Source organism: Vulpes lagopus, chromosome 7 (assembly GCF_018345385.1).
Source record: "Vulpes lagopus strain Blue_001 chromosome 7, ASM1834538v1, whole genome shotgun sequence".
Classification (NCBI taxonomy): Eukaryota; Metazoa; Chordata; class Mammalia; order Carnivora; family Canidae; genus Vulpes; species Vulpes lagopus.
The window spans coordinates 116,847,725-116,864,888 of NC_054830.1; the positions used below are offsets into that span (position 1 = coordinate 116,847,725).

At 41.8% G+C, this 17,164-nt stretch overlaps 1 protein-coding gene across 4 annotated transcripts in view; it reads right to left on the bottom strand.

Annotated features, from left to right (window-relative positions):
- The window catches only part of GRAMD2B (GRAM domain containing 2B), a 111,256-nt gene that overhangs the window by 65,922 nt on the left and 28,170 nt on the right, over positions 1-17,164 (bottom strand). For 2 of the 4 annotated variants that reach the window (XM_041761370.1, XM_041761368.1), the window contains exon 1: positions 5,477-5,685. The exons of the other annotated variants lie outside the window; for them this stretch is intronic. In XM_041761370.1, coding sequence (XP_041617304.1) covers positions 5,477-5,559 — 83 coding nt within the window. In that variant the 5' untranslated portion in view covers positions 5,560-5,685. Of the gene's footprint in view, positions 1-5,476; positions 5,686-17,164 lie in introns of those variants that run through there. 4 annotated transcript variants of the gene reach the window in all.

Consider the following 17,164-nt stretch of genomic DNA (forward strand, 5'->3'; position numbering starts at 1 on the left):
TCAAGGTCCGGCTGATGTAACAGAGGCTCCCTGAATACAACACAGGGGCATGTGACTGTCAGAGTTAGGCCTGTTGAATCTGGACTAATTTAATGACCTTTTATGTCATCTTCCCACCTCTACCCCAAGCATGTCCCAGACATTCAGCAGCGAAGATGAACATAGCTACAGTTATTGAGAGCTCACAAGGTCAGACACCAGGTGAACTGAATTTCTTACCTTTCTCATTTAAACTTGAAAGCAAACATCTACAAAACAGCTGACTTAAGTATTCCCCTTTACATAAAATGAAAGGGAGATTTAGGGTGCTAAGTAACTGGCCAGGATCACACTTCAGGAGACATGGAAGTCAGATTTCAAATCATCATTTCCTAGGGCTTCTGGTGTTTGTTTTTTTTAATCACTTAAAATTTCTTTTAAAAATTGTGATATATGTGTGCATTGCACTAGGATTCTTTTTAAGTTTATTTCAAAATTTTTAAAAGATTTTCTTTATTTAATCATGAGAGACACTCAGAGAGAGGCAGAGACATAGGCAGAGGGAGAAACAAGCTCGCTGCAGGGAGCCCGAAGCGGGACTTGATCCCAGGACCCCGGGATCACTACCTGAGCCAAAGGCAATATCCAACCACTGAGCCACCCAGGTACCCCTATTATATATTTTTTTTTAAGATTTTATTTATTTGGGAGATAGAGACAGACAGAGAGCATGAACAGGGGGAAGGACCTTAGAAGGAGAGGGAGAGGGAGAAGCGGACTCTTCCTTGAGCAGGGACCCAGGACCCTGGCTGGGATCATGACCTGAGCTGAAGGCAGATGCTTAACCAGCTGAGCCACTCAGGCACACCAGGATTCTTTTCTTTTCTTTTTTTTTTTTTTTAAATCATTGCTGTATTTATTTTGAAGTAGGCTAGAGCTTGGATTCTTTTTTTTTTTTTTTTTTTTTAAGATTTATTTATTTGAGAGAGTGAGAGACAGAGAAAGCACGAGCAGGGGGAAGGAGAGGGAGAAGCAGACTCCCCTCTGAGCAGGGAGGTGACACGGGATCATAACCTGAGCTGAAGGCAGATGCTTAACTGACCCAGCTACCTACCTACTTATGTGCCCTAGAGCCCGCATTCTTAACATCTTCATGAACTACCGTGATAAATCAGTGATTTCCTATGATAGTACCCCCCTAGCCAGAGGACTAATTTTATTCATTAAACTCCTTTTCAAAAACATTTTAGAGAGGCACACTGTTTAATTTTTCTCTATCTTGTCAAACTCCTCCATTGTTTCAGTTTAATAAAATTTTAATAGTTTCTAAGGTTATAATTTTTTCTTCCCATTTCAAAGTTTATATTAAAAAGTACACCAGGGGCAGCCCGGGTGGCTCAGCAGTTTAGCGCCGCCCTCGGCCCAGGGTGTGATCCTGGAGACCCTGGGACTGAGTCCTATGTCGGGCTCCCTGCATGGAGCTTGCTTTCCCTCTGCCTGTGTCTCTCATGAATAAATAAATAAAATCTTAAAAAAAAAAAAAACTACACCAGGTAACCCGTCAGCTGGTGACTTGGAAGTTAGAATTTTAGAAAAGTGTGTACACACACACAAAGATAGATAACATGTAAGTAATACATAATATGGAGATTTTCTTTCTAAATGAGCATCTGAAGTTTGGAATTAAGCAAGCAGTAAGAAATCAAGCTATCCTCACATTTTATGTCTTCGCTCCTCTTGGTTCCAGTGCAAGATCAATTCCCAACTTAAACCTTATTCTGTTTGCATGATAAATGCTTTCACCGCAGGTCACTTATTTTTACTTGAATTCACCAATGTCAAATGTGTCCCTAAAATCATTATTACTTCTTGCTAAAAATACAAGAGTTTCCATTTAAGGTAAATATTTATGTTGTCCATATCCATCCTCTCTTTCTCCATGTACACTGAGTTGAATAAATCTCTCTAATTCTTATGTCCCAAATTATTAAAGTATGTTAAAAATTAAAATTGCATTACAAATATGTTACATCTGCTGTATAATTCATTATTTAAAATATGAATCAAGATAACTTTTGCCCAGGAATATATCAGTCGTTTTAGATATTTTTTGTAATTCATTGAAAATAACTTAGCCATTAATAAATCAGATCCACAAAAGAGTTTCTGAAATAAGTGTATCTCATAAAATGTGTGTCAAAGAAGTTAGGTTAGAAATGTCTATATGTTAGGAAAATAACATTCAGAATGAAAAAAAGTACTGAAAGGAAAAAACTAGGCTCTCAAGGAAATAATGCAGCTAAATGAACAATTCTTGATAAGAGAGGGGGCATTTTTTTTTTTAATTTTTATTTATTTATGATAGTCACAGAGAGAGAGAGAGAGGCAGAGACACAGGCAGAGGGAGAAGCAGGCTCCATGCACCGGGAGCCCGACGTGGGATTCGATCCCGGGTCTCCAGGATCGCGCCCTGGGCCAAAGGCAGGCGCCAAACCGCTGCGCCACCCAGGGATCCCGAGAGGGGGCATTTTTAAATCAAATATGCATTTTGGTGATGAATAAATATGCAGCCTCACTGCTAACACAAAGAAGGATAACTAAGCTACAGCTCTCGGGCAAGTTAACGTACCTACAAATTCTAACTGCTACTGATAGAAAATTTGATTTAAAAATTTTAAAAGGGAAAAAAGATTTTTTTAAAGGGCAGGATTTCCCCTGAGATAGTCAGGCTGAATGTCAGTTATAAGTATATTATATACCTTAATTAGGGGGCTGAGGTCTCAGCCTCCCTAGCTCAGTAATAGATAGTTATCAGAAGAGATTATTCATTGGGCCCTCTGAGAAATTCAGTAAGAAAAAATGTGATCAGAGTTTGCAATCGACTTAAGGTTAACTAATATACCCTGGGCTGATCTGTAATTTAATATCTGTTAACAACTTAAAACAGTACTTTGTACATGATAAATGTTCAATAAACATTAGCTGTTAATTAACAGCAATAATAGGGACAGCTAAATTCTCTGGGCTTGATCCCATATATGCAACGTGAGCCCAGATAAGAAAGAGCTAAGTATGGTCAGTGACAAGGATAGGCTTTAGAAGAAGGACATTTTGAGTTCATCTGTAGAAGTATACTGAAACAAAGAAGAGGCGGAATTGCTTGAGCAAAGGAATAGAGGCAAGAAGGCATGAAGGGAACTTTACTCGACAGTACATCTGGCACACCTGTTCCTTATTCTTCTGCATCATCACCTCCTAAGTACAGGATTGCTAGCATGATTGTTGAGCTATAAAAGATGTGCGTGCTAGTATTAGGAATGAGGTTGAAATGGTCTACATGTACTCAGATCATTAAAGGTCTGAAATTCTTGGCAGAGGAGAGTAGGTCATGGAGGGCCATCAAAGATTCTGGAATACAGAAGTTTGGAAAAAGTGTTCAAGTGTGGGCTCTAGGGTAAGCCGTTCAAGTCTTAAATTTGAGCTTTTCTCTAGTAACTGTGTTGTCTCTCTGCACAGATGCTTAACTTCTCAGACCTTCCATACTCTTATTTGTAAAATGGAGATGACAATATCTGCCTCATTCTGAATGAAACTGAACACAGTGTTGAGCACAATGTCTGTCACAGAGCAAGCATTCTCAGTAAATGCCAGCTATTATTAATTAGCCTCCTAATTAATACCCCTTCTAGGTAATGAAGACTATGGGAAGAGCCAAGCCATTCTAACACTTGAGAAGAAAATGTCCATAGGGACACACGGACTCCAATGACTCTGAGCTTACTGATAATCAATCTACGTTATAAAGTTCAAAACAGAGAAGTTAGACTGGGTTTCTAAGAATAAAAATTTTGCTCCTCGAATGATTTCGAACACGCCATTATGACAACACATAACACTGATAACGAGTCTACCTCCCTCTTAAAATTACTCTTAATCTGTTACCAAAGCAAGAGTTCGAAAGCTCAGAAGTAGAGATTGCCTCAAGTTTTCAACTGACTCAGAAGTGACTTTGACAGGCCTGGAAATTACCACTTTGTAAAAAACAAAACAAAAATCTCCATAAACCAAGAAATACCTCCCTCAATCCTCTGTTACTATCACTTCAGAGGAAAAGATATCAGTTTAAGTTGACAAAGCTTGAGGGGCAGAAGAAAGGCTGGCCAAGGAAAGCAGACACTGCAAAGCCTTTGAAACAACAAATCAAAGCAGCTAATAAAAGGGATTCTTTCCCAACTTTAGCCCAAACTCCAATACACAGATGGAATATGCTTTTATAAACACAAGTCTTTATGTGGAACCAGGCTGTGTGATTTAAAAAAAAAAAAATGAGTAGATGCTGAAATAGTGAAGGAGACAGAATTTTAACTTTTTTTTTTTTTAGGTAACCTCAACAGGTTGGTAACAACCAAAAAAGTTGGCTTATTTACTTACCTTAACATCTTATTTATATATTTATTTTAGTATCATTTAGAGTTACAGTGATATAAAAAAGAAGCGAATACTCAAAGACACTTTTCCTTTTTCAAAGGATGTTTGGGGGGATCCCTGGGTAGCGCAGCGGTTTGGCGCCTGCCTTTGGCCCAGGGCGCGATCCTGGAGACCCAGGATCGAATCCCACATCGGGCTCCCGGTGCATGGAGCCTGCTTCTCCCTCTGCCTGTGTCTCTGCCCCTCTCTCTCTCTCTGTGACTATCAAAAATAAATAAATAAATAAATATATATATAAATATACATATATATAAAAACACACACAAAAAAACAAAGGATGTTTGGGAATAACATCATGGAAATAATACTTTTGGATCTTAAAAAAAGCAGTCGGGGGGGGCAATAAATAAGTTTTATAACAGTAAGCTAACCCTTGTGATCAAAATACTTGTTTCCATTTTCTGAAACCAGAAGAGTTTATAGGCCTAGGAATGTGCAAACCCTATTATGAACGTGAATCTTTTAAGGGGACAGTCAGCACTCAGTATCTGAGGTGTGTGCTCGTGCTGTATATTCACTGCGCTTCCTCCACCTTCTCTCTCCGAACAAATAGCTTAAGTTTGTGTCAAGGTCCCAAGCAGAATCAGACAGCGTTTGAGGGGAAAGGTAAAGCTTATTTCACGTTTCCCACTCCTTTTCCTCTCTCGGGGGGGGGGGGGGGGGAGTCAAGGGGATCCGAATCCAACGACAAGACACATCACCGCGGAGGTCACGACCAGGTGACATCTCCGAGGCAACTTCAACTTCGCACACTTTAGGGACGAGGCTACGGAAACCAGCGCCAGCGCCGTTTCCCGACCCGGCCCGGAGCCCGCGTGCCCGCCGCGCAGCGCCCTCGGGGAGGCTCAACCTCCACCGCGCTCGAAGCCCGCCCGCAGCAAGCACCTCCCCAGGGCGCCGCCGCCGGAATTCAAGCCGCGGGCTGTGGGTCCACGGTGCAGCTGCCCCCGGAGCAGAGGCCCGGGCCGCGCTCGCGGCCGCCGGGCTGGGTCCCCGCGCGAGCACTTACTGCGCGGAGCCAACTCTGCTCTCCCTCTTGGCGAGCACTTTGGCGGGCTTCGTGTCTTCCACATCTTGCTGTAGCTCGGTCATCGGGGCCGCGCGCGGAGGGCACCCTCAGGCGTCCCCTCCCGGCTCGCGGCGTCCGGGGCGCAGGCCCTGCGCAGCGCGCCCTCCCGCCCTCCCCGCGCGCCCCGCCGCTCGGCGCATCCAGGCCGCCGGGGCCGCCGCGGGGCCGCCAACCTGGACACGTCCGGGCGCCCGCGATTGGTCGGCGCCGGCGGGGCGGGGCGGGGCGGGGCGGGGCGGGAAGGGGCGGGGCGGGGCGAGCAGGGGCGGGGCGAGCAGGGGCGGGGCGGGGAGAGGAGGGGCGGGGCGGGGCGGGGAGGGGAGGAACCGAGGCCGGCGGCCGCCTCCCGCCCCAGCGCGCGAGGCCCGGGCTGCGCGCGGGGAACCTGTGGAGCTAGTCTCGCTCGCGGGGGGGGGCGGGGGGGCGCTGACCGGCCGCGCAGGTGGAGCCGCTGCCCGACCGGCTCCGTCGGTGCAGCCAGCCCTGCAGGGCGGGCTTCTTCCCTACCCGGCTGTCACCAGGGGCTTGGAAAGAAAACGAGCCGCGGGGCCGCAGCCTCAGGAAATGGCTGGGATGGAGCGAGGCGCTCGCGCGCGCAGATGCGCCGCGTGGGCTGGCCTGGGCCCCGGCCTGAATTATTCAGACAGGATATTGCCTCACTGGGGACTGCTCCCGTCGGGGCTTCAACAATAGGTCGGTTCAGTGACACAGGTGGTGAGACGCGGTTGTCTGGTTAACCCTTCGCGGTTCGCGGAGGGGGCGCGTGGGGGAGGGGACGGCGCTCCCCAAAATGCCCCTGGCAGCTGCGCCGCTGACTGCGCCCCACCCGTGACCCGAACACCTCTTCCTCCCGCTTGCCGGACTCTGAGTCAGGCTAAAGTTTTCCATTTGAAGCATCCTCCGTTTACCGCCCGGACTTCTGAGAGCTACCGGTGGCCGGCGTCCTTCTGAACTTGCCATTATCATACCGAGTGAAGTATGTGTCGGGGGCTTCCTAGCTCTCAGCGGAGCAGCTGAGAATTAGAGGACTGTAGAACCTACTTGTTGGGAGCCCAAATTTACTTTAAAACAATGACAAGTGGCAACAGTAGCCTTTGACATGACTGGGGGAAAAAATCACTAACTCTGGGCTCTGTCTGGGGCTGCAAGTCCTTCATTTTTCTTTTGAAACGGATTTTATTTCTTTTGTTTTTAAAAGATTTTACTTATTTATTTATTACCGAGAGACGCACACAGAGAGAGGCAGAGACATAGGCAGAGAGAGAAGCAGGCCCCCAATCCCAGGACCTCCTGGGGTCACGACCTAAGCCAAAGGCAGACTGTCAACCACTGAGCCAACCAGGTGCCCTAAAATTATTTTTTAGATTTCAGAAGAATTACAACGATTACAAATAATTACAAAGACTATGTATGCATAGGTGTGTATGTATGGTGTGTGTAAAAGAAAATACCTACCCTTTCAGATAACTGCAAACATTTTGCAGATCAAGTCCCTTCCAGGGTTTTCTTTTTCCCTCTCCATTAATTAGCTATTTGATTAGGCAGAAAGAACAAAAGCAACTTTTTGTAGCCTACTTGCTCCAGAATTGATTCTCCTGATGCTTGAAAAGTAAAAGAAAAATGCTTATGTAAATTCCATGAGAGTTGCTTGGTCATGCTCTCTCTCTCTCTTCTCTATTTTTTTTAAAGATTACTTTATTGGGGCCCTGCGTCCCAATTTCATAGCAGCAAATGTCCACAAGAGCCAAACTATGGAAAGAGCCCAGATGTCCACTGATAAATGAATGGGTAAAGAAGATGTGGTATATATATATACCGGAATACTACTCAGCCATCAAAAAGAATGAAATCTTGCCATTTGCAATGACATGGATGTAACTAGAGGCTATTAAGTGAAATAAGTAATAGAAAAATAGATAGCATATGATTTACCTCATATGTGGAATTTAAGAGACAAAACAGATGACCATAGGTAAACACAGGGGAAGGGAAGGAAAAATAAAATAAGACAAAATCAGAGAGGGAGACAAACCATAAGAGACTCTTAACTCTAGGAAACAAATTGACAGTTGCTGGAGGGGGTGGTGAGGTGGGGTAACTGGGTGATGGGCATTAAGGAGGGCATGTGATGTAATGAGCTGGGTGTTATATGCAACTGATGAGTTACTAAACTCTACCTCTGAAACCAATAATATACTATATGTTGATTAACTTTAAATTAAAAAAGAAGATGTTAGTTGGAAAAAAAAGAATTATATATTTTAGAAAGAGAGAGAGAGCAGGCATGGGAGGGGCAGAAGAAGAGGGAGAAGGAATCTTAAACAGAGTACAAAGTCTGCACGGAGCCAGAGGCGGGGCTCAATCTCACCACCCTAACATCACTACCTGAGGGGAAACCTAAAGTCAGAAGGTCAACCAAGTATGCCCCCTACGTGAGGTAGGCGCTTCTGACCAATGACCTTTGTGGAAGCCTGGTTGGGTGTGGTGGGGAAGGCTCTGGGTGACCAGCTGGTTGCAAGCTGTCTCTTCAGTGTCCACAGCTGGCTTTTCCGGGGAATGTTACTCCTTCAGCCTTGAGATCCCTTCTCTAGCTACCCCTCCTACTGTGGATAGGTGTGGCCCTGAAATATAAATGACATTATCATCCTCCTAAACTCTACATAGTGACTCTCTCTAAATCTCTGGTGTCTTCTTAACAGCCCCTGCTGCAGCTCAGAGGAGAGCTCAGTTTTTCCCCTAAGTATTTTTTTTTATTGCAGTAAAATATACATAATATGTATGATGATAATATGTATCATTTTAGCCATTGTTAAATGTACAATTCAGTGGCATTAAATATACTCACAATATGTGTAACAATTACCACTGTCTATGCCCAAAACTTCTTGTTATACCCAATATCAACTGTATATCCATTTAATAATAACCCCTCTTCCCCTCTTCCCTGTCCCTGGTAACCTCCATTCTACTTTCTGTGTCTATGAATTTGTCTATTCTGGATACTTCATGTAATTGCAGTCATATGATATCTTTCCTGCTGTGTCTGGCTTGTATCACTACATATAATGTTTCCAAGGTCCATACTAGCAAGCATACTCAGTGGTTCATTCTTTTCTTTGGGCTGCATAATATTCTACATTTATTAATCTGTTCACCTGTTGATGAACACTTGGGCTATTTCTACCTTGTGGCTCTTTTTGGTTTTTTTTGTTTTTTTGTTTTTTTCTTGTGGCTCTTTTGAATGATGCTGCTGTGAACATTGATGTACAAATACCTGTTCGAGTCCCTGCTTTGAATTCTTTTGAGGAAATACCTAGGAGTGGAATTGCTAGTCAGATGGTAGTTACATGTTTGACATTTTTGAGAAACCTCAGTTAAGCTTCTTTTGATGCATGAATAAGGCCAAGTGTTGAAAGCTTCCTCAGCATGGGCTTACAGCTCAATTAATGAGCACATGAGTGCCGTGGAACTTGTTCTGTAGTGTGTGGGATGAGGACTTACAATAATATGGTCTTAAGTCAGAAAGGAGGAGAGGAGTATGGGTGTAGGGGCAGGTGAAGAAAGTGGCACATAGTCCTTTCCTAGGGTGGGGAGGAATTAGGAAAGAGCAAGTAAACTAGAGTATTTTACATAGTGACATTTGCCTGCATTTAAAAGCTGTTGTCAAACAGCTGCCTAATTATTTATTCATGGGGCTGTTATACAGTAAAAGGGAACACAGTATTTAAAAGGCAGCAGTGGCAAACAGGAAATCTCACTGTAGTATGACAAAATAGAGACATGAGATTATATCTACAATATATTTTAGGGGGGGCTCTTTGATTTTCTCTAATAAAAGACCCTTTACCTTTCTTCCTCCTAGCCTCTGGGAACATAATTTCTTCTTTCTAATATCAAGGAAGAGTTCTAGCTGTTACTTTTTCCAGTTACTGCACCAGGTCCAGTAGAAAATGCCTAATCCATCATCTTCCAGGAGGTAGGAGACTTCTGCTTAACAGCTTGGAATATTGATCAAAGTTGGCCTCTTTTTCACATTGATCAAATATACTGTGCATCTGTCCATAGTCTCAGGGGCAGAGTTCAAATATGAGCTTGGAGATTTGAGTGAAGATAATGTTGCAATGTATGGTCAAGTAATTACCTAATTTATAATACGTGGCAGCCAATATAAGTACACATAAAGTATCATCACATGCCTGTAATTTTGTGCCTGTTGTCTGATGATCTGTTTATAGAGGTGTTGAGCTCTTATCAAGGTATAACCTGTAATAATTTAACAATACATAATATTTAATGTATCAGTGTCATAAGTCAAAAATTTCATGAGTACTCATCAGACCATTCCTGTTTTCTTTCTTTCTTTTTTCTTTCTCTTTCTTTCTTTCTTTCTTTCTTTCTTTCTTTCTTTCTTTTTCTTTCTCTCTCTCTTTCTCTCTTTCTCTTTCTCTTTCTCTTTCTCTTTCTCTTTTTCTTTTTCTTTCTTTTTCAGACCATTCCTATTTTCAATTTAACTTCAACATCCAAAGGAGAAAATGGGAATCACAGAGAGTTCAGAAGTGAGCCATGTGGTGACACCGAAGAGTTTGATTTTAAGACTTCTAAAAAAAAGTTTTAAGAATGAAAGTTGAGAAACGTTGTGTGATACTGATGTGAAGGGCAATTTCCTGATGGGTACAGCCATTAAACATTGCAATGGGAATCTATAGTAGGGCATGGAATCTCCTACTATAGGCCTTTGAAAGTAATATTAAAAAAAATAGAATGATTGTAAAATGGTATTTCCCAACTCAGATTATACTGCAGATGGGGAAATTGGAAGTACCCTCTTCCTCTCTCTAGGGATGAAGCACAAATGAAGCTTAGCACCATGTTTAGAGAAATGGACAAATGGTAATGGTATAGCAGTAGATGGTAGTTGGGACACATTAATGTAAGTCTGGTTCTGTGAGAAAGCAGAAGCAATAAAAAAAACTGTCCCAGTCCAGTATTATTTAAAAATTAAAATACATGATGCCACATCAATAATACATTAAAATCAATCCTGAAGTTTTAAAGTATATGTCTATTTTCTGCATGGTTAACGGATCATGTGTGAAGTAAGGAGGCCTCTGAGACCATCCAGCATCATGGTTTTCACATTAGGTTCTGGGGAAATAGGGCCACTGTGAACTAGACAGAGGAGGAGCTGGCATTTGCACTTTGGTCTCCTGACACTGGCCTACCTCTTATCACCACTCAGATACACAGCCTCTCCTGCTTTGGTAGACCACTTCTACTCTATCTCTTTCTAAAATCTGTAGTCATTTTTCAGAGAGGAACCTGAGCTTCAGAGGGCTTAGGGACTTGGCCAAGATTATAGCGATCCCATGAGGATGCAGTCACCTTTCCTGACTCACTGTGGGGTGTAGGGGCGTAGAAGAGTGAACAGTGGAAAAGAAACTTTGTGAATGGCAGAGACGCATACCTTACTGGAGAATGTATGAGGGAAAGCCCAAGGACCCTTACACATGCATAATGTTTGTGGGGAAAGAAATGTTTGAATCTAGAGCTATTTTTGGTGGCTGCACTTTGTAGTTATCTATTGCTACATAACTACTTCAAAGCTTCTGGCTTAAAACAATAATGTATTATTTCTGCTCATTGAACAGTGGATTGACGGGGCTTTCAGCTGGATGGTTCTTACTATGGGTCTCTCATGCAGCCACTGTCAGATGGCACCCAGGGTTGGAGTACCATTTGGAGACTCAATTGAGCTACATGTGCACTCCCATGTCTGATGCTTCAGCGGGGATGGCCAGAAAAGGTGGGGACTAACTGAGCATTTTGTTTCCCTCCATGGCCCACCACATGGCTAGCTTGGGCTTCCCTACAGCATGGCCATCTCAGTATACTTAGACTTTTTCCTTGGTGGCTGGCTTCCTGCAGAGTATGTGTTCTATAATGGTAAGAGGGAATCTGCAAGGCTTCTTATATGATAACCTTGGACATCAGGTGGCTTCACCTCTACTGCTTTCTGTTGGCCAAGGGTGATTCACAGGGCCAGCCCATAATTCAAAGTGTGAATACCAGGAGTACAGTTCACTGGGGACCATCTCTGGAGACCACCTGCCACAGTGCAGATAATAGATGGGGTTCTCTGACTTTAGATACTTTTTGGATGTGAATAAATGAGCACGTCTAACAGCCCTGTTCTAAATGCATGAGATATACAAGTGAACAAAACAGACAAAACCCATGGTGTTCATGGTTCTCGCATCCTAGTGGAGGAACTGAAAATGAGAAGGATAAGCACATAAAGAACACAGATTCAGCAAATGGGAGATGCAAACAAAATAAAATAGAAAGCCATGGTGAGTGAGGGAGGCCTATTTTACATAGGAAGATGGGGGAAACTTCTTTGGGAGGTGACACGTCAGATTTGAAGGAGGGGAAAGAGGGAGCCCTGTGAAGTCTGGGTACAAAACTTGGCAGCTAGTGGGGAGAGCATGGGTAAAGGTGTCGAGGCAAGTCTGAGCTTGGAACGTTCTAGGGACAGCAAGAAGACCCCTGTTCTCTACTGTGCCTGGAATAAAAGGAGGGAAGAGAAGGTTTGCAGGACATGGTCTCAGAGAGATACTATCTTTTCTGTCCATTTGTTTATTATCTGTCCTCTCCCATAAGATGGGAATCTTCCACAAAACAAGGGACTTGTGTGTCTTGTTTGCCACTCTGTCCATAGTACCTGGTTTATATTAGATGCTCAATAAATATATATCTAATGAAGAAATCATTGGGTGGTTGTTCCAGCCATTGTTGCTCAACCATAATCTTCTAGAACTCTAGGTGATCTGAGATATTCTAAAGCTGACTAGCATTGGTCTTTCTCTCTTTCTTTCTTTTCTTTTCTTTCTTTCTTTCTTTCTTTCTTTCTTTCTTTCTTTCTTTTCTTTCTTTTTTTCTTTCTTTCTTTCGCAATTTGCAAAGAAAAAAGAGAGTGAATGAAAAAGAAATTTAACTCAAATTCCCCCCTCCTTGCCTCAGACCTCCAACTAAAAAAAGAAAAGTAGCTCATTCTACTTATCACTTGTCTGCTAGTTGACTATAAGTGTTTCAAATAGGTCAGAGAGGTCCCGTGACTCCCAGATGGTCTGGCTCCAAAGCAAATCCAAGAATCACTGTTTATAATCCCACAGGCAGTGATTTAAATAGGGAATCTTTCATGTTTTCCTAGAGAAATATCCATCCAATAACTTCCTTTCCTTGTTTTCAGAGCTAGTGATCCTGCCATGCTTATGAGGACTGGCCCTTCTCTTTCCTTGTGCCTTGGTTTGTGTGCTCTCTTTTCCTCCCTGTGAAATTTTCTGACAATGTGGTCTCTGCAGTGCAATTCATACACTGTTTTGAAGCAGTTAATACTGAATTATTCAGTATTATTCATCTAATACTGAATTAGGAAGGAGTTTCTGCATGTTACATTTTTTTTTCTTTATATCACTTATTGCACTTATTTTTTCTTTGGATTTTCATTCCTTTTTACATACTTTCATGTTTATTATTCCTTTTGATAATTCCTATTAGCATTTTGTTATCTTTTCTACCAATTTGTTTTCTAATAGTATTTCTTTTTGAAGAATTATTTAACAGGGCTCAGCCCATTAAGCATCTGCCTTTGGCTCAGGTCATGATCCAACGGTCCTAGGATCGAGCCCCATTGTGCTCCCTGCTCAGTGGGCAGCCTGCTGCCCCCTCTCCCTCTTCCACTCCCCCTGCTTGTCCTCTCTTTCTCTCTGCCGAATTGGTACATTTAGAAAAAGTTTTTTTTTTTTTTTTTTTTTGATAAATAAAAATCTTAAAAAAAAAAATTGGGACACCTGGTGGCTCAGTGGTTGAGTGTCTGCCTTTGGCTCAGGGCATGATCCCGGGTCCGGGGATCAAGTCCTGCATCAGGCTCCCTGCGAGGAGCCTACTTCTCCCTCTGTCTATGTCCCTGCCTCTTTCTTTGCGTCTCTCATGAATGAATGAATGAATGAATAAATAAATAAATAAATAAATAAATAAAGTTTTTTTTAAAAAGAATTATTTAACAAAAAAGATAACACAGGAGGAATGGGGAAGAGTGAATGCAGGAAACACTTAAGGCAAATAAAGTTTTTCTATTTCCCTCAAGTAACCACAGCTTTACTTTGCTTTTGTTTGAATTTTATAAATAGACCCTTCATTTGAAGTAAATTCTGTGGCCCTTCCTTCCTGCCTTCCTGCCTCCTGCCTCCCTGCCTCCCTGCCTCCCTGCCTCCCTGCCTTCCTTTCTTCTTTCCTTCCAACCAATACTTTTTGGTGCCTTTCATGTGCCAAACTGTATTCTGCATGATGGAGACGTAAAAATGAATAAGCACCTACATGCTATAAGTGAATTCATAGTCCACTGGGGAAGAGTTGAGTAAATAGCTATTTACAAAATATACATACACAGAACTTGAGTCAAATCTATCACATTAATATGCCACAACCAGACATTTGGACCAGACACTTGGATATCAAATGGTACAAAGGGGCAGGAGATGACCATGGGATGCTTCACGTTCTTCTGTTTTGGGTTACACACAAGACATACCCACTCCCCACCTTACCCTCCACCCTTGACATCCACACAACTTGTTGAAAAGGCTCTAGGCTGGAAGTCAGGAGAACTGGGCTCTAGTCCAGGCTCTGTGCTTTGTGCTGGAATGTGTGCATCTATGAAAGGAGTACACCACTGTAGTAACAGAATGCTGGCCTCAAGGAAATATCACTTTCTGTCTTATAGAGACTAAAAGAGTGAAGGGGGGGGAAAACCTTTTTATACAGAAATATGGGAAGTACCTGTTGTGAAATGACAGTTTTAAATAAATTTCACAAGGCAAGAGTAATTATTAAAATCTATTCACTTGGGAAATGAAGTGCCTTTACCTCCTTCCTATAGGGCTTTGTGCTTCTTTGTGTGGGCTTCTGCCTAGGAAAGCATACCAGATGAAAACAGAATGTTTCCCTGTGTGTTATGATCACAAGCTGATTGAAATCAGAATTTAACTTCTATCTTTAGTAGTAAAGAAATAAAAGTTCATTCTTCCTTTTTCTAAAAAAACAAATAATAAGGTCTAGTAAAACACCGTAGAGGAAGATTCAGACATTGGAAATGATTGATCCTATAGAATCCCAAGCCTCCAGATTTTGAGAAAATGTATAAATTAGTAGTAGATATGACAAAGAAATGGGAGATGAGAGCTGGTGGCAGGGGTCTTGATTCCTGGCTCCTCAGTTGCACTACTCATGAGGTCCTACAGTATGTGCTCCTCTGCCCCTTCTGCCTGAGGAGTTGTCCACAGTGTCCTTTCAGTAAACAACCCCCCTATTGGAGCTCCTTCAGGAAATTATACATACACAGAAAAAAGAGTCCTGGCAAAAGAGTCCTGGCAGGGGAGGGGCAGGGATGAGGTGAGGCCAAGTGTGAGATTCAGACTGATCTGAGAGTCTGAATATGCTCTTGACTACCTTAGACACCTGGCTTAAGTCCTCTAAACCTCCATTTTTTCATCTGAGGAGGCTCCATTTTTGCATCTGAGGGTGGGGTGGGGTGGGGTGGGAGGAACGGGATAGCAGTAGAATCTATGTTATAGGATAACTGGGGAATTTAAAAAGCTAATGGATGTAAAAGAATTAGTACAGTATGCCAGGTACGTAGTGAGCACTCAATTCATTTAAACTATTGATTATCATCATCACATTTATTATTGGCCAGAATAATATTTTAACAAATGGGCTAATGCCCTCCCTTAGCTCATCACCCCTCATTATTTATTAACAATCCACACTGTGTAGAATATTATATCACTTGCTAGAATGCATTACTAAAGCTGTAGAAGATGTAACGTCTATTCCCCTGTGAGCCTTCAACCTCCTTCGAACTGATAGCTTTGTATCAGGAGCTAAGGCTCCAACCTTAGATCAGTGACATTGATATGTTTAGCTTACTAGATCTCATCTGTAATCTCTCATGTGTCCTGGGTTTTTTCCTCTCTCAAATGTCTTTGCCACCATAAAAGCTTTAGTTTCATAGTAAAGAAGTCATTGGAATTAAGAAGTAATCTATATGAACTCTGATGGAGTGGAGACTAACGATCACTAGGGTGACCATACATTCTAATTTGCTTGAGGGAGTCCTAATTTGGTCCCACTATTATGACTTATTTACAATAGGGTTCCCTTTTATTTTTTTTTTATTTTTTTATTTTATTTTTTTTAGGGTTCCCTTTTAAAGGTGTCCCTGTTTGGAAAACTTATTGACAGTCAATCTATAGTTTGACTATACTGTATTAGCTCAGGTTTTTAGATTAAACATGAACCAAACTCTTGGACTGGTTGCCTTGCTCCCAGCAGACTACCCTCCATCACTCATTATATTCCCAGCTTTTACTAAATGACCTGAAAGTTACCAGAATAAATGCAAAAAATATTTTCAGATCATAGCACTCTGAAACTTGAAGTCAACCACAAGAAAAAACTTGGAAAGACCACAAATACATGGTGGTTAAAGAATATCCTATTAAACAATGAATGGGTGAACCAGGAAATGAAGAAATAAAAAATAAATGGAAGCAAGTAAAAATGAAAACATGATGGGCCAAAACCTTTGGGATACAGCAAAAGTGGTGCTAAGAGGAAAGTATGTTGCAATGCAGGTCTACCTCAAGAAGCAAGAAAAGTTTTAAACAGCCTAACATTACAAATTATCACAGTTAGAAAACAACTAGAAAAAGAACCTAAAGCCAGCATAAGGGAAACAATAAAGAGTAGAGCACAAATAAACAACATAGAAACAAACAAGAATGAATTAGAACAGATCAATGAAACTAAGAGCTGGTTCTTTGAAAGAATTAATAAAATTGATAAACTCCTGGCCAGACTTATCAAAAAGAAAAGAGAAAGGACCCAAATAAATAAAATTATGAATGAAAAAGAAGAGATCACAACCAACACCACAGAAATAGATATAATTATAAGAGAATATTATGAAAGATTATATGCCAACAAACTGTACAATCTGGAAGAAATGAACAAATTCCTAGAAACTTACAAGCTGAGCCACCCAAGCATCCCACATTAAGAGAATTACTCACCATAGTTAAGTGGGATTTATTCCTGGGTGGTTCAGTATTCACAAACAATCAGCATGATATACCACATTAATAAAGAAAGGATAAGAACCATAAAATCCTCTCAATAGATACAAAAAAACTGTTTGACAAAATACAGCATCCATTCTTCATAAAAACCCTCAACAAAATAAGGATAGATGAAACATACCTCAACATCATAAAGGCCATATACGAAAGACCTACAGCTAATATCATCCTCAATGGGGAAAACTGAGAGCCTTTCCATCAAGGTCAGGAAAGACAAGAATATCCACTCTTACCATTGCTATTTAACAGAGTGCTGGAAGTCTTAGCCTCAGCAATCAGACAAAAAAAAGAGATGAGGTATCCAAATTGCAAGGTAGAAGTTAAACTCTCACTATCTGCAGACAACATGATACTCTATGCAGAAAACCTGAAAGACTCCACCAAAACATTGTTAGAACTAATATGTGAATTCAGTAAAGTCACATTATAT